The sequence below is a fragment of the Chrysochloris asiatica genome, unplaced genomic scaffold, assembly GCF_000296735.1.
Source record: "Chrysochloris asiatica unplaced genomic scaffold, ChrAsi1.0 scaffold00094, whole genome shotgun sequence".
NCBI lineage: Eukaryota > Metazoa > Chordata > Mammalia > Afrosoricida > Chrysochloridae > Chrysochloris > Chrysochloris asiatica.
In genome coordinates this window covers 7,511,651-7,536,237 of record NW_006408612.1, presented here as the reverse complement: position 1 = coordinate 7,536,237, position 24,587 = coordinate 7,511,651, and the positions used below count along the sequence as shown (strand labels likewise).

Below are 24,587 nucleotides of genomic sequence, written 5' to 3'. Positions count from 1 at the left end.
TAACATCATGATGGAGAAAAGATAAATTAAAGTTGTTAAAGATTTCATATTTCTTGGATCCAGCAACACCCATGGTAGCAGCAGTCAAGAAATCAATGACATATTTGCATTAGGCAGATCATCTGCACAAGACCTCTTTAAAGTGTTCAAGAGCAAAGATGTCAGTTTGAGGACTAAGGTGCGCCTGGTTCAAGCCATAGTATTTTTAGTAACCTGATATATGCATGCGAAAGTTGGACGTGAGTAAGGAAGGCGATAGAAGACTTAATGCTTTTAAGTTATGGTGTTGGGAAAGAATATCAAATGTACCATGGATTTTAAGAATAACAAACAAATCTGTGTTGAAAGAAGTACAACAGAATGCTCTTTAGACATCAAGATGGTCATGCTTTGTTTCTCACACTTCTGACATCAGGAGGACCAAACCCTCGAGCCTTCTTTTAACCATGCTTGGTAAAATGGTGGGACAATGAAAAAGAGGGAAACTCTGAACACGATGGCTTGGCACAGTGGCAGCAACAATTGGCTCAAGCATAGCAGCAATTGTGAGGATGGCACAGGACTGGGCAGTGTTTTGTTCTGTTGTATACAGGGTTGCTATGAGTTGGAACTGATTCAGTGAAACTTAACAATTTAACAACAGAACTATGCTGTCCAAATCAGTTGCTACTAGACATGTGTGTCTTTTTCAATATACATTATTTAGGATGAAATAAAATGAAAAAATTCAGTTTCTCAACCCACAGTTTAGTAGCTGTTGTATTGCATGGATATAGACCATTTCTATTATTATGGAACATTCTATTGCAGAACACTTTCTAAGAACATAAAAAAAAAAAAAAATCTAACTTTTAGAGATTCAGAATTTTAGTTCTTTGTAGTTGATATTCTATATATATTTTATTGTTTTGGAAATGTATTCTGTCACATCCTTTCTGTACCCCTATTCCCAATCCACACCCTACCCCTGTAATTATAAAGTGATATCACAAATATTTCCTTTACATTGGAAAATAATTGATAATTTTATCATAATTTTGAAATAACCAGGGTACTGGTATGATGCTGTATAAGCACTGAACTGCTAACCAAAGTGTCGATGGTTCAAGTCTACCAGCCACTTCTTAGAAACTGTATGCAGAGTTGCTATGAATCAGAACTGACTTGGCATTTAGAAATGACAACATGCACTGGACTGGTAAAATCGGAAGGTTGGCAGTTCAAACCAATCAGTCCCTCTCTCAAACCCCATAGAAGGTTGCTAAGAGTTGGAATTGCCTGGATGGCACACAATGACAACAATAATAACAAACCAAGTTAATGAATCATTCATCTAAGTAAGCCCTTAGATTCTTAAAATGTTGAATTGAGTGTTGAACAAGAAATCTACTAATTGGTATTGTGGCAGCATATTTTAAACTATATTTTTAACCACCTGACAGAACCGCAGAGATAAATGTGTGGACATTCTTTTTTTGGTATCTGTTCATTGGTCTCTCGCTGTCTGCGCACCTCCATTCTGGTGACTAGAGGGGATGCCTGAGCGAATGGACACCCCATTCCCACCCTTGGAGGGTTCTACAACGCATGCACATAGATCTCAAAATTTAAACTGACAGTTTCCACTTAAAATCAAACAGCCACCACTTGTCTGTCAGTTTGTCTACTGTGGTGGCTTATGAGTTGCTGTGATTCTGAAAGCTATGGAACCGGTATTTTAAATCACCAGCAGGGTCACCCATGGTGGACAGGTTTCAGCTGAGCTTCAAGATGAAGCAGACTAGTAAGAAAGAGTGACGAACTACTTCAGAATATTTAGTCACTGAAAACTTTGACTTTCGTTATTGAAGGATTCTCTGGGCAAATTATTGAATGATGCAGAAAGCATCAAAAGAAGATAGAAGGAATACACAGAGTCACTGTACCAAAAGGAAATGGTTGATGTTCAGCTGTTTCAAGAGGTAGCATATGATCAAGAGCCAATGATACTGAAGAAGTCCAAGGTGCATTGAAGGAATTGGCAAAGAACAAAGCACCAGGAATTGATGGAATAAAAATTGAAATCTTTCAAGAAAGTGAGGTGGCACAGGAGGCACTCACTCATCTGCCAAGAAATTTGGAAGACAGCTATCTGGCCGACTGATTGAAGAGATCCATATTTGTGCCCATTCCAAAGAGAGATGACCCAACAGACTGTGGAAATCATCAGACAATCTCTTTGATATCCCATGTGAGTGTAGTTTTGCTAAAGGTAATACAGAAATGGCTACAAGCATACACTGACAGAGAACTTCCAGAGGTTCAGGCCGGATTCAGAAGAGGCCATGGAATGAGGGATGTCATTGCTGATGCCCAATGGCTCTTGGCTGAAATCAGAGAATATCAGAAAGATGTTTACCTGTACTTTATTGACTACGCAAAAGCTTCTGATTGTGTGGATCATGATAAGCTATGGACAACATTGCGAAGTATGAGTATTCCGGAACACTTAATTGTGGCCATGAGGAATCTGTACATGGATCAAGAAGCAGTTGTTGGAACAGAGCATGGAAACACTGAATGTTTTAAAATTAAAAAAGGTGTGGCCAGGTTGTATTCTTTGACCATACTTATTCAAGCTGTATGCTGAGCACATATCTGAGAAGCTGGGTTATATGAAGAAAATTGTGACATCAGGATTGGAGGAAGACTCATTAACAACCTGTGATATGCAGATGATACAACCTTGCTTGCTGAAATTGAAGAGGACTTAAAATATTTACTGATGAAGATCAAAGAGCACAGCTTTCGTTATGGATTGAATCTCAATGTAAAGAAAACAAAAATTCTCACCACTGGACCAATAAACAGCATTCTTAACAGAGAAAAGGTTGAAGTTGTCCAGTACTTCATTCATTTTGGATCAACTATAAACATTCACGGAAGCAGCAGTCATGAAATCTAATGACGTATTGCATTAGGCAAATCTGCTGCACAAGACCCTTTTAAAGTGTTGAAGAGCAAAGATGTCAGCTTGAGGACTAAGGTGTGCCTGACCCAAGCTATGGTATTTTCAGTAACCTCATATGCATGTGAAAGTTGGACAGTGAATTAGGAAGACTGTAGAAGAATTGATGCTTTTGAGTTAATGGTGTTGGAGGAGAGTCTTGAAAGTGCCATGGGCTGCCAAATGAACCAATAGATATGTTTTGGAAGAAGTGCAACCAGAGTGCTCCTTGGAGGCCAAGATGGGCAAACTTGGTCTCTCATACTTCGGACATATTGTCAGGAGGGACCAGTCATTGGAGGATATCATGTTTGATAAGGTGGAGGGTCAGAGGAAAAGAGGAAGACCCCCAATGAGACGGATTGGCCAAGTGGCAGCAAGCGTGGCAACAGTAGTGAGGTTGGCCCAGGATTGGGCAGTGTTTCATTCTGCTGTGCATAAGGTCACTATGGGCTGGTACTGACTCGATGGTACCTAACAACAACAACAAATGTGCTTTGGGTTATACTTAAAAATAAATGCCATTTGGAATAAGTATGACATTTAAGTGGCTATCAGTGGTCCCTGAGAAGAAAAGATCTTTTTCTAATTTTTTCAAAAGGATTTTATTTACATTGCACATTAGCTATTTATTACAACTATGTCTGTATTGTACTAACGTTAAAGTTTTTCGATGTTGTATTATTACAGCAAAGTGATACTTTACTAGTGATTACTTTAAAAATTAAACCCATGTATTAAGCTATAAAGTGACTTGAATGCATTGTAAATAAATGTTGTAATAATGAAGTGTTTAATTACATTCTCTAGTGTGAGCATAGAACTCAGTAAAATTTTTACTTAAATTCTTAATATGTTCTGTTTTTCTCCGCCAAAGTTGAAGCTAAGTATAAAAGGAGGAGCTTTAGGTTTTAAAGTCATTTGAGCAAATTCCATGGCTGTTTTCCCAGCTAGTGAGTTTTCACTGCATCTGCAGCAAGCTAATTGCTTCTGCTAATAAATAATCTAAAATCGATGCTGACAGCAGTTAATTGGCACAGAGATTTTATTTTGTAAAGCTCTTGGCTAACGACCTTCTTTAAATTAATAGCATTAAGTGCTATGAGGAAATAAATCTGAGGAATTGCCTGTCATTTGCTTGTCATGTCTAATAACTTCCAATAATGATAGCTGATAGATTTTTGCACATTCCATTATTGAAGTTGGTGCATGTAATTATTCTCCTCATTATATGTAAACAATTAGCAATATTTGGTATTTCCTTTCCTAAAAGCTGTTAAATATAAGTAACGTATTATAGCTTAGAAGTCATTCTAAAATCTGGATTTTAATGATTTAAATGTAGGAAGTCTTTAATTCTATCTGGGTATATTATGTACTGTTTATTTTAAGCCTTGTACTTAATTTTTGAATAAGACTTATAAAAATAAGTACTGTGCGTGTTTTAAAATGTGACAATTTATGGAAATCTTGTTTGTAGCTTGAAGAAGTTATGGAAAAAGAAACTTATAAGACGGCTAAATTAATCCTTGAAAGATTTGATCCAGACTCAAAGAAAGCAAAGGTAAGGTTCTGATATCCTTACTGTTTCTTATATGTTGCACATTGTAATAGGTCACATTAATAACATTATTGTAATTGACAGGAGTATGAGCCGCCACCTGCTGGAGCAGCTGTAACTGCAAGACCTGGACAAGGTAAATAACTTTGTAGAAAGTGCTGCTGCTGTTGGAAAGATCCATATTTACCCAAGTGAGTTCAAAAGTGTCATGGAAGTGTATAAGAACAATGCAGAATGCTTTTATTTTAATTTAAATTTGGTCATTTGTCATATATGACTTGGAGTGGATTGTAATAATTGTTTTTCATTTTGATATGATGGAATAGGGAGGTATGTAAGGCTCTTGAATACCTATGAAATTTAAGGAATTAATTAAGTGATTCACCAATACTTTTAGTCTTTTTCTCTTCAAATAATTTCTTGGAATATCTATTATTATGAAAATACTTATATTTTTATGATTTCTTATTAAGGAATTGAAGAAAAATTTTTGTCAAATTTGAGATTTCTTCTAAAAAACGCTTATTTGGGCAGAGAATAAAATAATTTAGAAATAAAAAAGAAAACTGGATTACTGCTATATAACAATGTTAACTTTTTTTTAAGGTTGCATTGCCAGGTTATTAATGAGGCTGTCACTATTATATCATTAGGTATTATGTAAACTTTAAAAAGTCATTATTTTAAGTGATTACATAAAATATTTTCACAAACTGGCATATGAGAAAATATTTGTGAATTTGCATTGACATTCTTCTTTGTTCTCTTCTGTTGTTGTTTTTGTGTGCCGTGGAGTCGGTTCCGACTCATAGTAACCCTGTGCAGGGTTACTGAGGCTGTAAGTCTTCTATAGAATATAATAATATAGTTAGTAAGGTTTGTTATAATGTGGAATATGCTTTTTTTTTTTAAGTTTAATTTCCATTCTTATAAAAACATCAGAATTATAGCATGATTAGTAAAGTTCCATAAGACTTTTGGTTCTCCTGAAATTGTTGAACATTGGCCAATTCTTTTTGGTAGTGATTCTGTATATTCTTTCCATCTGTTTTTGATGCTTCCTGTATCATCCAATATCTTTTCCATCAAATCCTTCAGTATTACAAGTAAAGGCTTGACGTTTTGCTTCAATTCTTTTACCTTGAGAAATGCTGAGCATATTCTTTTTGCTTTTATAACTCCAGGTGTTTGCATATTTCATTATAATACTTGATGTTATCCCACAACTTATGTGGTCTTTAGTCACTAGTATTCTGTGTGTCACTTGTATTCTTGATATGGTCTTTAAGTTCAAGTTGGATATTCTTCAGGTCTGAGTCCTGGTGTGGTGCTGCAGTATAATGTGCTGCATACACTGCAAGGTCAATTTGAGCTGCAAGGTTGGCAGTTCAAACCCAACAGCTGCTCCTTGGAAACCCTATAAAAGGTAGCTATGGGTTGGAACCAATTCGATGGCACTTAACAGCAACAACAGGTCAGAGTCCTGGTTTGGCATTGTGGGATAAAGCATTGGCCTGCAAGTAAACTCCCCAACTGTTCCCTGGAAATCATATAAATGATTTCTAACCATTATCTATAGCCTCAAATTCTTTCCTGAATGCCATAAGAAATAACCTGTGAGCCTCACCACCTGAGTACAACTCTAGCTCAAAAGAAATAAAGCAAATTCATCATCACCTTTCACCCAAACCTACCACTCTAATCTTATATTTTTAATTTTGCTTAATATAACTTGGTTTCTCAAAGACAAAGAAATCCTACACCATCAAGTCAAATCCCAATGCATAGAAACTCTAAAGGACAAAATAGAACTGCCCTATACGGAGTCCTGGTGTGGCGCTGTGGGCTAATGTGTCCGACTGCAAAGTCAGTTTGAATTGCAAGGTCGGTGGTTCAAGTTCACCAGCTGCACCTTGGAAACCCTATACAGGGTCGCTGTGGTTCAGAGTCAACTTGACGGCATTTAACAACAACAACAATATGCTCTGCTGTGGCACTATAGGATAAGCACGCAACTGCGATGTTGGCTTGAACCACAAAGTCGGTGGTTCAAATCCACCAGATGCTCCTCAGAATCCCTATACAGGTTGACTATGAATCTGAATTGACTCAACAGCACTTAACAACATCAGCAGTAAGTTTCCAAGGCTATTATCATCACAGAAGCTACTACCACTTCTTCCTTCTTTCAATTAGTGGTCAAGCACTTAACAACTGCACACTAGGGCTCTTTTTTAGTGGTTATGAATCAGGCTGTGAACCGCAAGGTCAGCAGTTCGAAACTACCAGCTGTTCCTCAGGAGAAAGATAGGGCTTTCTGCTCCTGTAAAGATTTACAGCCTCGGAAACCCTGTGCAGGGTCGATATGAGTCGGAACTGACTTCACGGCACACAACAACAACAACAACCAAAATCAAACCCACTGACATGAAGTCAATTCCAGTTCATTATAACCCTATACGACAGAGTAGAACCAATGCTTGGGGTTACCAAGGCTGTCAATCTTAGCTTTATGGGAGTAGACAGCTTCATCTTGCTCCCTCAAGAGTTGTTGTTAGGTGCTGTTGAGTCGATTCTGACTCATGTACAACAGAATAAAACAGTGCCCAGTCCCACGCCATGCTCACAGTAGTTTTTAAGCTTGAGCCCATTGTTGCGTCCATTGTGTCAGTTGTTCTTATTGGGGCTTTACTCTTTTTCGCTGAAGGAGCACTGGTAGCGTAGTGGTTACAAATCAGGCTGTGAACCTTAAGGTCAGCAGTTCGAAACTACCAGCTGTTCCACGGTAAAAGATGAGGCTTTCTGCTCCCATAAAGATTTACAGCCTCGGAAACCCTGTATAGGGTTGCTGTGAGTTGGTTCAGACTCCACGGCACATAACCACCACTGCCACTCTTTTTCACTGACCTTCCATTTACATACCATGATATTCTCCAAGGCCTGGTCCCTCCTGATATGTCTGAAGTGTGAAAGGCAATGTCTTGCCATCCTGGTTTCCAAGGAGCATTCTGATTGTACTTATCCCAACACAGATTTGCTTGTACTGCTAGCAGTATATGGTACTTTTAATATTCTTCTCCAACAACATAACTCAAATACCATCAATTGTTCTACAGTCTTTCTTATTCACTGTCCAACTTTCACATGCATATAAGACTATTGAAAATACCATACCTTGGGTCAGGCATATCTTTGCTTTTGAACACTGTACATAGGTCTTGTGCAGATTTGCCTAATTCATGCAATACATCCTTTGCTTTCTTGACTGCTGTTTCCATGAATGTTGATGGTGAATCCAAGCTCCAGTGGTGAGGATTGCTGTTTTCTTTACATTGAGGTGCAACCCATACTGAAGACCATGGTCTTTTCTCTTCATCAGTAAATATTTTAATACCTTTTTGTTTTCAGTGAGCAAGTCATCTGCATATCAAAGGATATTAATAAGTGTTCTTCTAAAAACCTGATGCCACATTCTTCTTTATGTAATCCAGCTTCTAGGATTTTTTGCTTAGTATACAGATTGAATAAGTATGGTGAAAGAATACAACCCTGGTGCACACCTTTCCTGATTTTAAGCCATTCAGTGTCCCCTTGTTCTGTTCAAGCAACTGCCTCTTGGTCTACAAACTCCTCAGGAACACAGTGAAGTGTTCTGGAATACTCACACGCCTCAATATAGTCCATAGCTTTATTGCATAGTCAGTAAAGCACAGGTAAACATCTTTCTGGTATTCTCGGCTTTCAGCCAAAATTCATCTGGTGTCAGCAATAACCTTCGTTCCACATCCTCAAGCCTCCTGAGTCCAGCTTGAACATCTGGCAATATCCTGTCAATGTACTGTTGCAGCCATTTTTTAATCATCTTGAGTATAATTTTACTTGCATGTGATATTAATGATATTGTCGAATGATTTCCCCAATCTGTTGGGTCACCTCTCTTTGGAATGGGCACAGATATATGGATCTCTTCCAATCATTTAACCAGGTAACTGTCTCCCAAATTTCTTGGCATAGTTGAGTGAATGACACCAGTGCTGCCTCAATTTGCTGAAAGATTTCAATTTGTATCCCATCAATTCATGGAACCTTGTCTTTGCCAATGACTTCCATGAAGATTGGATTTTTTTCTTCAGTACCACACGCTGTTGATCATATGTTGTTGTTGTTAAGTGCTGTTGAGTTGATTCTAACCCATAGCAGCCCTGTATAGGGTTTCCAAGGAGCAGTTGGTGAACTTGAACCACCGACCTTGCAGTTCACTGACTTTGCAATCTGACACATTAGCCCACAGCGCCACACCAAGACTCCTAACTATTCCATGGTGTTCTTTCTACTATGGCTTATTACAAAATTGAAGGTAAAACCTTTTACCAATATATAAAGAATCGGTATTTCAAAACCTAATGAATTAAGACGTGATTATTTGAATTAACATATTTTTTTAAAAGAAAGCTAGAGTTATACAGAAGAACTTTATATGAATTGTGAGTTCACACATTTAAATAAATTCACTAATAACTTTAGGAACACATTTAATTTATAGCTTGATACTGTATTTTATTGTAATAATTATTTTACAAATTCTAGATTTCGTAGCATTTGATTTATTATAATCTAGACTCTTTAGATGTACCCTAGTTCTAATGTCGTTGTTAGGTGCCATTGAGTCGGTACCGACTCATAGCAACCCTATGCACAACAGAACAAAACACCTCACAATTGTTGCCACTCTTGAGCCCATTGATGCTGCCACTTTACCATTTCATCTCTCTGGGGGTTTTCCTCTTTTTCTCTGACCCTCTCCACCTTACCAAACATGATATCCTTCTCCAGCGACTGCTCCTTCCTAACAATATGTCCGAAGCATGAGAGACGAAGTTTGGCCATCCTGGCCTCTAAGGTGCACTCTGGCTGCGCTTCTTCCAACACAGATCTGTTTGTTCTTTTGGCAGCCCATGGCACTTTCAATATTCTCCTCCAATACCATAATTCAAAAGTGTCAATTCTTTTACGGTCTTCTTATTCATTGTCCAGCTTTTACATCCATATGAGGTTATTGAAAATACCATGGTGTGGGTCAGGTGCACCTTAGTCTTCAAGCTGACATCTTTGCTCTTCCACACTTGCTCTTCAGCACTTTAAAAGAGTCTTGTGCAGCAGATTTGCCTAATGCATTATGTCTTTGATTTCTTGACTGCTGCTTCCATGAATGTTGATAGTTGATTCAAGAAGAATGAAATCCTTGACAACTTTAATCTTTTCTCCATTGATAAGAATGTTAGTGGTCCAGTGGTGAGGATTTTTGTTTTCTTTACATTGAGATGCAATCCATACCAATGGCTGTGCTCTTTGATCTTCATCAGTAAGTATGTTAAGTCCCCTTCACTTTCAGTAAGCAAGGTTGTATCACCTGCATGTCACAGGTTTTTAGTGAGTCTTCCTCCAATCTTGATGCCATGTTTTTCTTCATATAAGCCAGTTTCTCAGATTATTTGCTCAACATACAGGTTGAATAAGTATGGTGAAAGAATACAACCCTGTCCTACACCTTTCTTAATCTTAAAACATTCAATGTTCCCATGTTCTGTTTGAACAATTGCCTCTTGGTCCATGTACAGATTCTCATGAGCACAATGTAAGTGTTCTGGAATACTCATACTTGGCAATGTTGTCCACAGCTTGTCATGATCCACACAATTGAAAGCTTTTGTGTAGTCAGTAAAGCACATGTAAACATCTTTCTGGTATTCTCTGCTTTCAGCCAAGATCCATCAGACATCAGCAATGATATTTCTCATTCCACGGATTCTTCTGAATCTGGGTGAACTACTAGATGTTTTCTGTCAATGTATGCTTGCAGCTGTTTCTGTATTACGTTGAGTAAAGAAAACTTTACTTACATGGGATATCAAAGATACTGTGTGATGATTTCCGCATTCCATTGGGTCACCTCTCTTTGGAATGGGCACAAATATGGATCTCTTCCAATCAGTTGGCCAGATAGTTGTCTTCCAAATTTCTTGGCATAGATGAGTGAGTGTCTCCAGTGCCGCCTCACTTTGTTGAAAGATTTCAATTTGTATTCCATCAATTCCTGGTGCCTTGTTCTTTGCCAATTCCTTCAATGCACCTTGGACTTCTTCCTTCAATATCATTGGCTCTTGATCATTTGCTACCTCTTGAAACAGTTGAACATTAACCATTTCCATTTGGTACAGTGACTGTATTCCTTCCATCTTCTTTTGATGTTTTCTGCATCATTCAATAATTTGCCTTGAGAACCTTCAATAACAAAAGTCCAGGCTTGAATTTTTTCTTTCGTTTCTCCAGCTTGAGAAATACTAAGTGTGTTCTTCTCTTTTGGTTTTCTGACTCCAGATCTTTGCACATTTTGTTGTAATATTTGACTTTGTCTTCTCGAGCTGATCTTTGAAATTTTGTGTTCAGCTCTTGTATCTCATTTGTTTCATTTAATTTAGCATCTCTACACTGGAGAGCAAGTTTCAGTGTCTCTTCTGACATCCATTTTGTTTCTTCCTGTATGCTATTCTTGATGTCATCCCACAACTCTTCTGGTCTTCGGTCTTTAGTATTTAATTTATCAAATCTTTTCTTCAGATGATCTCTAAATTCAGGTGGGATATATTCAAGGTCATTTTTTGGCTCTCATGGACTTGTTTTCATTTTTTTCAGCTTCAGTCTGAATTTGCATATGAGTAATTGATGGTCTGTTCCACAGTCTTCCCCTGGCCTTGTTTTGGCTGATGGATATGCAGCTTTTCCAATGTCTCTTTCCACAGATGCAGTCATTTTGATTTCTGTATATTCCATCTGTTGAGGTCCGTGTGTGTAATTGTCTCTGATGCTGTCTAAACAAGGTATTTGCCATGAACAAATCATAGGTTTTGCTGAATTCTATCATGCATTCTCCAGCATCATTTCTATCACCAAGGCCATATTTTCCAACCTTTGCATTTCAATCACCACTAATGATCAATGCATCTTGATTGCTATTTCTTATTATATGCTTTCTTTGTGCTCTGGCTAAGCTCTTTGCATTATTTATCTAATTTAATCTTCCTAACAACTATAAGAGGCAGGTATCTTTATTATGAATGGGCCGAACTGAGAAATACCATTGATTTGGCCAAGGCTGCATAGCCATTATACAGGATGGAGCTAACACTTAAGTGATTCTATTTTTAACTTAGTTCTCTTCTTTTTATTTACTGTAATAGAGTAGTTTGTATCTCATTTTGATTTTACTTGATTAATTTTAAATTTAAAACCAATTAGTCATGTCCTCATACTCAGTGAAGATGATTTCCTGGGAACTGTAGCTTGATCATTGTTGGGAATGTTAAAATATCCTCCTGACCCTTATGGGAAAAACATTCTGTATGAAATATTACTAGTTTGAGGTAGAATGCTTGGTAAATCATTCCTGGGGATGGCATTTTACATTTAAATGTAAGGAAATGTTGAATGTCACCAGTATGACATGTTAAGCACTAGAAGCGTTTTAGATTAGTTAATTTTCAAATGACAAGTAGCTAAATATAGATAAGTCTTAGATATTAGAAATTAAGATTACCAAAGTATTTAATAGCATTTTACCAAATTTAGATTTGGTACTATTTTGCTAGTTATTATAAACGCAGGATATTTTAACCCTTTGTTACTTGCTTTTCCTTTGAAAACAGTGCAATGTCATTTTATCTCATTTAGAGTTTCTTGACTCTAATGTAACATTTTCTCCTTTGCCTTAATTTAGATTTAGAATTATTAAGCCAAGTTTCTTTTATGGAATGCTAGACCTGGTGTACTTTGTTAAGTGGAGTTACCAGCTTTACCGTTCAGTAGCACTTGCGTAATATTAAATCACAGGATAATGTATGCTTAAGTATCCATTACTTGGGGGTACTCAGCAGCAACTGGTGTGGCTTTAGCTTTGGTGTATAGTCAGAGGAAGCAGTCGGAAGTGTTTGATTAAGAAGTGAAAGGACAATGTTGTTGTTGTTGTTAAGTGCCACTGAGTTGGTTCTGACCAATAGCGATCCTGTATAGGGTTTCAAAGGAGCAGCTGGTGAGCTTGAACCGCTGTCTTTTTGGTTCAAAGCAACTTTGCAGTCCAGCACATTAACCCACAGCACCACACCAGGACATATCTGGTGGCTCCATACCATAAACACTGACTGTGAAGCACAAAGGTTGAGCCCACCAGCTGTTCTGCGGGAGAAAGATGAGACTTTCTGCTCCTGTGAAGATTTAAAGCCTTGGAAACCCTACCTAGGCTTGCTGTGAGTTGCAACAAACTTAATGGCACTTAACAACATATATGTTAGTCTTATATTTATCTGAATGAAAAATGTCAATTTTTGAGTTATGCTTTACCTGAAAATTGGTTAAAAATGAGATACAGTATTTAATGCCTTACTTTTTTAAAGGAGCAATTTAAGCTATCAAATCATAAAATGATTTAATTGATCTCAGCACCTGTTTCAGCATTTAAAGCTTTCCTAATGTGTAACCACTTGCCAAGGTGCTCCTTGTGAGTAAAAAGATAATTCTGTGACTACCTAATTTGCAGGAGATGTAGGGATATGATTAATTTAGATGGAATCTGAAAATTTTTATACTAACTGACTGGAAGGAAGTAAAATACAAAGATGGTTCCATTTACCTCATAGTGATATGCTTGTAGTTTATTAGAGTGACTTGCTTATACTGAGTTATGAACTGATGGAAAATTAGCTGGTCTCAGTAATTAAAGCTAAATGGTTATTTGGAAATATTGTGTGAAAATACTCTGTCTTCTGAAATAATAAGTATTCAGTGAATATCACTGTCAATTTATAAACATTGTCTTAATTAATCCCTATAGCAATTTTATAAATTGAGAATTTTATCCTAAATTACAGATAAGGAAATAGAAGCTTAGTGAAGTTAGGTAACTTGTTTAAAGTAACAGCTAGATCCAGGCTTTCAAACGAACATTATGATCACATGACTCAGGTTCTTCTAGTAGACTAGGTTATAGTCCAGGTAAACAGCTCACATGAAATCTAACTTTAGAGTTTGGTTTTCAACTGCTATGAAATGTTCATGACAATCTTTAACTGTCAGATAGAGGCTAAATTTTAAGTATTTTGCTTCTGGAGTAGTATGCAATTTTATTATTCATGCCAGTTAAACTGTAACTTCTTTAGTTTCTCTCCACCAATTTAGGATTGGTAATCATTTACTGGATTATGTAGAATAAAAAAGATAAGACTTTTTATTTGCGATCTTGCCACTGTAATTTAAGTAAGCTATTGATGGGATGGGAAAGAATGGGATTTAATTTTATGGGGTCCTGGTGTAGCACTGTAGGATAAACACTGGACTGCTAACCTCAAGGCCAGTGGTTCAGACTCATCATCTACTTGTTGAAACCCTATAGAGGTTGCTATAAGTTGGAACCGACTCAGTGGCACTTAAGAATAGCAATAACTTTATGTTACTGAGTTGTTATTGTTAATTGCCTTCAAGTCAGTTTAGACTCAGTGACCCTGTACAGGGTTTTCAAGGAGTGGCTGGTGAATTTGAACTGCCTACCTTGCATTTCAAACCAACCTTGTAATCCAATGCATTATCCCACAGCACCACACCAGGATTCATGTTATTGAGTAGAGGTCATGGAACGTATTTTGAAAAGAACCAGATACTACATAGAATATATAGCTTTGAGATCCATATTGTCTTTGTTGTACAACTTTACCTCTTCAAAAGTCATTGTTGCTTTTAAGAGCCTTCCAGTTGGTTCTGACTCATAGTGTCCCTATGCACACAGTACAAAATACTGCCTGGTCACTCACTGTTCTGACAGTTGGTGTCATGTGTGAGCCCATTGTTGCTTCCACTGTGTCAATCCATCTCATAGGGGCAGTCTTCCTCTTTTTCACTGACCCTCCACTTTATCAAGTATGGTGTCATTCTCCAGGAACTGATCCCTCCTAACAACATGTCCAAAGTATGAGAGCTAAGAGCCTCACCATCCTCGTTTCTAAGGAGCATCCTGGCTGTGCATCTTCCAAGACAGAGTTATTCTTCTGGCAGTTCATGATACTTGCAGTATTCTCCAACACCGTAATTCAAGTACATTGATTCTTCTATGGTCTTCCCTATTCATTCTCCACCTTTTACATGCACATGAGGGTTTTAAAAATACCATGACTTGGGTAAGGTATACCTTAGTTCTCAAAGTGATACATTTGCTCTTTAATAAGTCTTTTGCTACAGACTCACATAATATGTCGTTTGATTTCTTGACTACAACCATGAGTGTGGACTGTGGATCCAAGCAAAATGATGTGTTTGACAATTTTAATGTCTTTGCGTAGTCAGTAAACATTTTTCTGGTGTTTCTTCTTTTAGCCAAGATTCATCCGACATCATCAATGATATCCCTCGTTCCATCTCCTCTTCTGAATCTGGCTTGAATTTCAATTATCTTCAGCAAAATTTTACTTGATGTGATATTAATGATATTGTTTAGTGAATTCCACATTCCATTGGATCACCTTTCTTTGAAATGGGCACAAATATTGATCTTTTCCAGTCGGTCGGCTAGGTTGCTGTCTTAAAGATACCGTGTCATAGGCACCTCCAGAGCTGTATCAGTTTGTTGAAATATTTCAATAGTTATTTTGCCAATTCCTGGAGCCTGTTCTTTGTGAATGCCTTCAATGAAGCTTGGACTTTTTTCTTCAGTATCATTGGTTCTTGATCATATGCTACCTCTTGAAATGGTTGCACATTGACCAGTTCTTTTTGGTACAGTGACTGTATTCCTTCTATCTTTTGATGCTTCCTGTGTCATTCAGTGCTTGGCTCATATTGTTGGTAAGTTCTATTGAGTCAGTTCTGACTCATAACGACCCTGTATAGGATTTCCAAGGAGTGGCTGGTAGGTTTCAACCACCAACTTTGCAGTTCAAACTGAGCTTGTAGTCCAGTACTTGTTGTATAGTGCCACACAAGGGCTCCCATTTTGCCTATGTTGTTGTTAATTTCTGTTGAGTTGGTTCTGACCCATAGAGACCCTGTATAGGGTTCCTGGGGGGTGGGTGGCTGGTGAGTTTGATCCGCTGACCTTGGGGTTCAAACTGACTTTGCAGTCCAGTACATTAACCACAGTGCCACACCAAGACTCTGCCTATAGAATCCTTCAAGGTTACAAGTTAAGGCTTGAATTTTCTTTTTCAGTTCTTTCAACTTGAGAAATGCTGAACCTATTCTTCTGTTTTGTTTTTCTAACTCCAGGATTTTACACTTTCATTATAATACTGTACTTTCTTTTCTTGAGCTACCCTTTGAAATTTTCTGTTCAGCTGTTTTACTTCCTCATTTCTGCTAGTCACTTTAACTTCTTTATGTTCAAGAGCAAGTTTCAGAGTCTCTTATGACATCCACTTTGGTCTTTTATTTCTTTCCTGTCTTTTTAATGACCTTTTGCTTTTTTCCTGTATGATGTTCTTAATGTCATCCCTCAACTCTTTTGGTCTTTGGTCCTTAGTGTCTAATGCAGCAAATCTTTTCTTGAGAAAGTTTCTAAATTCAGGTGGCATATGGTTTTCTTGTGTGTATGTCTTTTCTTTTTCTTTCAAGCTTTTATTGTGAATTGAGTGAAAGTTTACAGGGCAGATTATTAGTTTTACATTCAACAAATCATACACTTTGTTTCATTACAATGATTATAATCCCCTCCATGTACCATCAGTTAACAGTATTTCTCTCTATTAATTTTAACTTCTTTCTTGTTTCCCCCCCCCCCCTGCAACTCTTAGGCATATATAATAATTTAAACTACCAAAAAGCACATTCTGTAAGCCTGCCTCCTGGCTGCCAGCTCTCAGTCCCTCTCTTTCCATAAATCTACAGTCCTCAGCTGCTCCCTGTCTTCGTATCCCCATCTCTGCCTCCATCTGGTGTCGCTGCTTCTCTAGATAGGGTCCCGCATTCCGTTCATGCTCTTCTCCCTTGATGGTCCTAGGGTCCTCTGTATCTGGACTGTAAGATTAACTACTTCCTAGATTTTGTTACAAAACTTCTACCTTTATTATTGTAAGTCGCAATTAGTCATGATAACAATTACTCGCTATTGAATCACAAGAATCTTATCCTCATTTCTCTTCACCAGACCCATCTAGACAAGATGAAAACTATTCAATGGGGACTCTATCTTGCCCCGCACACTCTTAAACTAAATTCCCTCCTGAAAACTTGTAAGCCAGTCACTTCATGCCTTTGCCACCCTCTCATTTTAGGTAGCCAATGTCTAAGTTGTCCGTCCCTATCTACCCTAGTATGCACAGGGGATAGCATTGATACTTGATGTGAAAACTCCTTTCCTCTCTGTTGATGTTTTGAGCTACTACCTCCATGAGCATAGGTCAAGTTCATTAAATTGTAGCAATTTACCCTCGGTTTTTAAAAAAAATGTTTCTCTAGTTGAGTTCTGATTGTCAAGCCATTGAGGCTAGGTCAAATGGGTACTGTCTGCAAGTTTAGGTGTTCTTGTGTGTCTCCCCTCACTTCATATCAGCTGGATGCTTCACTCTCAGCTCTAACCCTCCGTGGCTATGTCCTTGTCCATGGGCCCAGGTGTCCCCAGGTCTCACCACACTTTGGACCAACCATCTCTTCCTCTTCTCTCTCTTCCCCAGGTCTCTTCCACTCACCAGTAGACCAGTGTGGTTGCCAGCAAGCTTATGTGCCTGCTCATGTGTTCCCTTTGAGTTTCAGTCTTTGAGGGAGTTTGTCCTGAAGGGACTTGATTGCTTGCCTTGATGGCTTCCTGGCAAACAATTTGCTTATACTTGTAGTAGCCAATCATACTGCCACTTTTGTTTTGGGTTTTTCCTGTTGATTTTTCTTTGAAGATGTGTCTCTGCCACTCTAGCTGTTCCAGGCTGGTCTGCTTGTCCTTTCTAGTGGGAATATCCCATCTCAGAAGGTTCTGGATGGGGCTCAGGATTCAGGTGGCAAATGTTTAAGGTCATACTTTGTTTCCTGTGGATTTGTTTTATTTTCTTCAGCTTTAGCCTAAACTTGCATATATGAGCAATTGGTCTGTTCCACATTCAGTCCCTGGCCTTGTTTTGACAAATGATGTTGAGCTTTCCCACTGTTTCTTCCCACAGACGTAGTCAATTTGATTCCTGTATATTCCATCTAGTGAAGTGCATGTGTATGTTTTTGTTGTGTGCTGTTGAATTGATTTCAACTCATAGCTACCTGTATAGGCTTTCTGAGGAGTGACTGGTGGGGTGAATCTCCAACCTTTTGGTTAGTAATCCAGGGCTTATCCTAACAATGCCACACAGTCAGTTTGATTCCTGTGAGGCCCGTGTGTGTGGTAGCCTTTTATGTTGTTGAAAAAGGTATATGCAATGCAGAAGTCATTGGTCTTGTAAAATTCTATCATGTCATCTCCAGTTTCTGTCACCAAGGGCATATTTTCCAACTATTGATGCTTCTCCCTTTGCTTCCAACTTTCACCTCCCAATCATCAGTAATTATCAGTGCATGTTTACTCAATTTGAGACTGAAGAAGTTGGTAGAATTCTTCAATCTCATCATCACTAGCTTTAGTGGCTGGTGCATAAATTTGGATAATTGTTGTTAGGTGTCATCGAGTCAGTTCAGATCCATAGTGACCCTATTTACAACAGAACGAAACACTACTTGGTCCTGCGCCATCCTCACAATTGCTGCTATACTTGAGCCCATTGCTGCTGCCACTGTGCCAATCCATCTCGTTAGGGGTCTCCCTCTTTTTTGCTACCCTCCACTTTACCAAGCATGACATCCTTTTCCAGGGACTGGAAATATTCTTATTTACTTATTTATGAAAGTTATTGTTTTTTTATATCAAAAACACATAAGCAATTGAGAATTTTCCCTTTTTCTTATGAACTTTCTTTTCTTCATCATAAGTTAAAAATGTTTAGTTAAAAATGACATAATTTGGTGGTTTTATTCAATTTATATTTGAAAGAGTTTGATATCAGTAGATAGACTTAGATTATGACTTATGGTGAATATGTGCAATTGAATTGTAGGTTGAGAAATGGAATATTCTGTTATAGGCAGTATTCAGTGTTATGTGTAATAGATTTCTTATTACAAGTAATTTTGAGCTCACAATGCCTGAGGTGCCACTAAGAAATGTAAGTCTAAATGTAAGTCATTTGTGGTATTGGCTAATGTGGTATATTGGATGATAGATATCTCATATATACTTATTCTTTTCAGAGATTCGTCAACGAACTGCAGCACAAAGAAACCTATCCCCAGCACCAGCAACTGCTAACCAGGGACCTCCTCCACAAGTTCCAGTGTCGTCTGGACCACCAAAAGACCACACTTCTGCCCCTGGTGGACCACCCGAAAGAACTGTTAGTCCAACTGTACCTTCAAATGTGTTACCAAGACGTTTTGGATCCCCTGCTACTTCAGTGCCTGGAATGGGTAAATAGAGCACTTAATGTTATTTACAGTTTATATTGTTTTCTCTGGTTACCAATAAAATGAGCCATTTTCAGACAGTATGGAAATGGCATTTCATTTGAAAATAGCAGAGCAGTTATCTGATTAAGCAGGAGTTCCATATTCAATTAGCCATAACTCTTTACAGCTGGCACCTTGTGTTAGTGGAACCTATTTCTTGAGCTCATTTCACTGTTATGGCTTCTTTGTTTAAATGGCAATAAAACTTTGTAGTATGCTGTAGTCAACAGTATAGCATATCTTTTTATATTCAACTTTAGAATGGTTTTAGATTTATATAAATTAGAGATAGAAGAATACATTTTTTAGAATATATTCATGTTTTTGTTAAACCCTGCACATATATTTTTAAACATGCAATTACTTAACACATTTCAGGAATAATATTCCTTTGTGGTGGTGTATAATACTACATTTCCAAATATAAGCTGGTAGATTTTTCTAAGTCATAGAATATTAGTATTTTATTTTTTTACAGATACTTTATTAGTATTTTCTTATAGATACTTTAGTATAATGTTCTATCATGTTAACATACTTTAGTTTCTGTTGTTGTGAAGTGACACTGAGTTGGTTCCAACCCATAGTGACCCTGTGTAGGGTTACTGAGGAGTGACTGGTGAGCTGGAACCACCAACCTTGCAGTTCAAACTGACTTTTCAGTCCAGTGTATTAACGCACAGCGCCACACCAGGACTCTGTCTCTACTACTGTCTTATTTCTTTAATTCTTATTTTTCTCCCCAGTATGGTAGCTCTTTAGAGGAAGGTAACCATTTTGGAGTTTACCACATTACCCTGAAACTTTCTTTTGGAGTGTAACTGGGACGTGGAAGTCCATTGCTTTAGCAGATCACACTATTTTGTGTGAATTTCCATGTCAGATTATTGAATATGAGAGTAAATTCTAATACTATTTTGGTGTTTCACGACTATGGGGAAAGGATGAGGCTTTCTGCTTCCGCAAAGATTTAAAGTCACAGAAACACTATACAGGGTAGCTATGAGTTGGAACTGACTGGAAGGCACTTAAGAAAAATTTCATGCCTGTGAATTACATACATATCATTGTGATGACTTTGATTCTAGGCAGTCATAGGTATCAGGGAATCAAGGGCACTTAGGAAAGAAAATCAATGAGTAATTTATCACAGTAGATTTTTCAACTGCTTTTCCTTCCAAAAAAGCAGCATAAGATTTTAGAAAACTTAAAAAATACAATTTATAAATAAGTTAAGAAATCTGACTGCAAATAGATACATACAAATCTTATAAAAATACTTTTAAACCTGACATCATGATGTCACTAAAAGGTAGTCATATATTTTGTGAAATTGAGAAAAGTTAAATTGATTGAAAATTACTTTTAATATTTCTTTGGTTGATTTGAGTTATTCATGATTTGTAAATTAACATTTCTGATTGTTTAATGAAAGAACATTTTTTTGTGAGAATGCATGAGTTATATGGACTTGTGTATATATATAACTAGCTTTAAAGAAAGACAAGTTTAGAAACATATATAGCAATAAAAACTGTGCTAAGGATAGGGCTGTAAATGGAATAATGGTCTAGATTGCATGATCATAAATATATGTATTCTGGTAAGGTTACTGCTTAGTTTCTGTGTGAAAGATTGTGGAAGTTGTACACTGCCAAAAATATGAGCTAACTGATTTCTTATAGAGAAAATTAATAATTCATTTTTCATTATACCATATTTTGTGAAAGAAAATCAATTTAATGTGTATTACCACAGGGCATCCATATGTTTGAAAATTAATAACCAGCAGGTACTTACTTGATAATTTGCCAAGCTGTATAAAAATGACCAGTATTCCTACAATGATTGCTTTTGATGTTCAGATTAATTACTGTTGTCTAGAACAGTGTAACTATGAAGATACATGATTTCAAAAGTGCTTAGTATGATTTAAGATATTTTATGAAAAATATATTTTAAAAATTGTTGTCATGTTTTAAAAAATGCAGATTCCTTTGTGAACATTTTCATTTTAAATATGTAGAAGTAGAATACTTGAGTAAAAAATAAATTTGAGTAAAGTGTTATCGAAACTAATTTGGCTTATCTTTTCAACTTGGAAATTTGGTAATAAGGAATGACACATAGTGTCTGCGATCAAATTAATTTTGTGACAATGATAACTGAGTAATGTTATTAGCACAAGTAAACTAGTAACTTGTCTGAGGAACTCTTAAAAATGTACTTGATTAATCATACAGAGAATTTGTTCTTGAACCTAAAATTCATTTCATTGATAGAATTTTGGTATTGGTTTCTCTTTTTGAAGTGGTAGTAATTTCTAGGTTTGTGATTGTTTACAAAGCAAATTTATTCTTACTCTTAAAATAGGAACTTCAAAACAAGTTCATGGAAAAATTCCATCATCTTTTAATTCTATTTTTCCTTGAAGTTTTTGAAGCCCACTCAGTATTGCTACCTCATATCCATCTTGAATGCTTACAAGTTTTGGTCACATCCATTTTGAAAACCTTGTATCCTCAGTATCATAAGGATTGTCACAGCAGGACCTTATTTTGTTTTACAGTCTCCTACTAGGTTCCTTTGTAAACCTTCCTGGCTGCCCACCTTATGTTAATCCTGCCTTGTTTATAGTGGCAAACATTTTGTCTTACTGTCTCACCTTCCTCTTCTAGGTTGTCTCTCAATTCATAATATCTCCCACAAGCAGTTCTGTTTCAGTTTTCAGAGCTCTTGGAGTTATACTTTATAAAATTTGAAATATAACTTAATTTCTATTAACACTGCTTTTATGTATGTAAATCAGTATTAATTTCTATGAATTCTTCTTGTACTCCATATTCCCAGTTAGTCTCTTCGGATAATGTCCAATTACATGACTATAGTATATCTCTCCATTTATTTTGTTGCTGTCAAGTTGGTTGTGACTGTATGGCAATCCCATGTACAACAGAACAAAGTGTTGCTGAATTTTGTGCCATTTTCATGATGGTATGCTTGGGTGCATTGTTGCAATCACAGTATTTTGTGTATGTTTGTCTTCCATTATTCTTATCAGGTAGTATTCTGTTGTTGTGATGGGTAGAGTCTTCATTGACTGATTTTTAGTATTAGATCTCCAGTTTTTCTTCCTAGTCCATGTTAGTCTGGAAGCTCTACTGAAACCTGCTTTTTAATGGATGATCCTGGTGATATTTACAATACTGTGGTGGTGTAGGTTCCAACTTCATAGCAACATGTTTGCCACTACAGTATGACAAACTGATGCATGGATGGTGGTTCATTTATTAGTCTTTAAAATTTTTCTCAGCAGTGCTTTGTAGTTTTCATTATATAGTTTGTAAACATCTTTTGTCAAATTTACATCTAATTGGAGTCCTGGTAGTGTAGTGAGCTACAAGCTGGGCTGCTAACTGCAAGGTCAGCAGTTTGAATCTAATGGGTCACTCTGTGGAAGAATGGAAAGGCTTTCTGCTCCCATAAAGATTCATAGCCTCAGAAACCCTATACAGGGTCTCTGTAAGTCAGCACTGACTTGGTGGCACACTACCACCAACACCATTTTAAAAGGTATTATTATGTTAACCATTTCCAATTGTTTTCTGCTAATGTATATGTTGTTTTTAAGTGCCACTGGTTGTTTCCAACTCATACTATCCTGTATAGGGTTTCTGATGCTGCAGATCTTTTCAGGAGCAGAAACATTCATCTTTCCCTGGGGATGTGGTTGGAGGGCTCAAAACACTAACCTTGTTTGCAGTCCATTGTGTATCCTACAGTACCATTGTGCTCTAGCATTGATATTTTACAGCTTTGTTAATCTGCTTTATTAATAACTAGTTTTAGTAGGTTTTTATGATGTTTACTTGAGCTTTATTGACTGTACAAAGACATTAAACTGTACAGATCATAACAAATTGTGAATGGCATTGCAAAGAGTGGAAATTGCAGAATAATTCATTGTACTCATGAGTAATCTACATAGACCAAGAGGCAGTTGTTCAAACCAAACAAGAGGATACTGAATTGTTTAAAATCAGGAAAGGTGTGTGATAGAGTTGTATCCTTTCACCATACTTATTCAGTCTGTATTTACATTGTTGTTGTTGTTAGGTGTCATCAAGTTGGTCCCAACTCCTAATGACCCTACACACAACGAAACACTGCCATGTCCTGCACCATTCTCACAGTTGTTGCACTTGAGTCCATTCCTGCTGCCATGTGCTAGTTCATCTCGTTGGGGGCCGTCCTTTTTTATGCTGACCTTCAACTTTACCAAGTATGATGTCCTTCTCCAGGGACCGGCCCCTCCTGAAAACATGTCTGAAGTATGAGAGCCGAAGTTTCACTATCCTGGCTTCTAAGGAGAGTTTGGCTGTGCTTCTTCAAACACAGATTTATTTGTTCTTCTAACAGTCCGTGGTACTTACAGTAATCTTTTCCAAAACTGTAACTCAAATGCATCAATTTTTCTATGGTTTAGTAGGCTTTTTTAAAAACAAATTTAATTGCATTTTCTATATAGACTATCATGTCTATGAGTAAGGACAGTTCTGTTCTTTTTTTCCAATCTGGATGCCTTTAATTTCATTTTATTACAGTAGTTAGAATCTCTAGTACAATGTTAAATAGAAGTGGCGAGAGCAGACATTCTTACATTATTTCTGATCTTAGTGTGAAAGCAATCCTTTTATCATTTAGTTTGATGTTAGCTGTGAGTTGGTTATATTGTTATTGTTATGTGCTGTTAAGTTGGTTCTAACTCATAGCAATCCTGTATTAGGGTTGCTGAAGAGCAGCTGATGAGCTTGAACTGCCAGCCGTGTCATTCAAACTGATGTTGCAGTCCAGTGCATTAACCTGAGGTGCTACATGTTGCTGTTGTTAAGTACTGTGGTCAGTTCTGATTCATAGTGACCCTGCATAGGGTTTCTGAGGCTGCAAATCTTTACGGAAGCAGAAAGCCTCATCTTTCTCCCACGCCTCATCTTTCTCCTGTGGAACAGCTGATAGTTTCGAACTGCCGACCTTGAGGTTATCAGCCCGATTCATAATCATTGCACTACCAGAGCTCCTTGCAGTGCCACATTGTTGTTGTTGTTAAGTGCCATTGAGTCAGTTCCGACCCATAACAACCCTGTATAGGGTTTCCAAGGAGCAACTGGTGAGCTTGAACCACCAACCTTGTAGTTCAAATGGCTTTGCTGTCTGGTGCACTAACCCACAGCAACATACCAGGACATAGATGTTGTTGTTGTTAAGTGCCATTGAGTTGGTTCCGACCCATAGCGACCCTGTACAGGGTTTCCGAGGCTGTAAATCTTTACGGGAGTAGAAAGCCTCGTCTTTCTCCCGTGGAGCGGCTGGTAGTTTCGAACCGCTGTCCTTAAGGTTCGCAGCCCGATTCGTAACCACTATGCTACCAGAGCTCCTACAAAAATCTCTTTAGCTCTTTTTTGTTGTTGTTGTTATGTGCCATCGAGT

At 37.4% G+C, this 24,587-nt stretch overlaps 1 protein-coding gene across 2 annotated transcripts in view; it reads left to right on the top strand.

Annotated features, from left to right (window-relative positions):
* The window catches only part of KIAA1715 (KIAA1715 ortholog), a 111,838-nt gene that overhangs the window by 59,366 nt on the left and 27,885 nt on the right, over positions 1 to 24,587 (top strand). For both annotated transcript variants that reach the window (XM_006866664.1, XM_006866663.1), the window contains 3 exons: positions 4,467 to 4,550; positions 4,632 to 4,683; positions 18,846 to 19,061. In XM_006866664.1, coding sequence (XP_006866726.1) covers positions 4,467 to 4,550; positions 4,632 to 4,683; positions 18,846 to 19,061 — 352 coding nt within the window. The remainder of the gene's footprint in view (positions 1 to 4,466; positions 4,551 to 4,631; positions 4,684 to 18,845; positions 19,062 to 24,587) is intronic.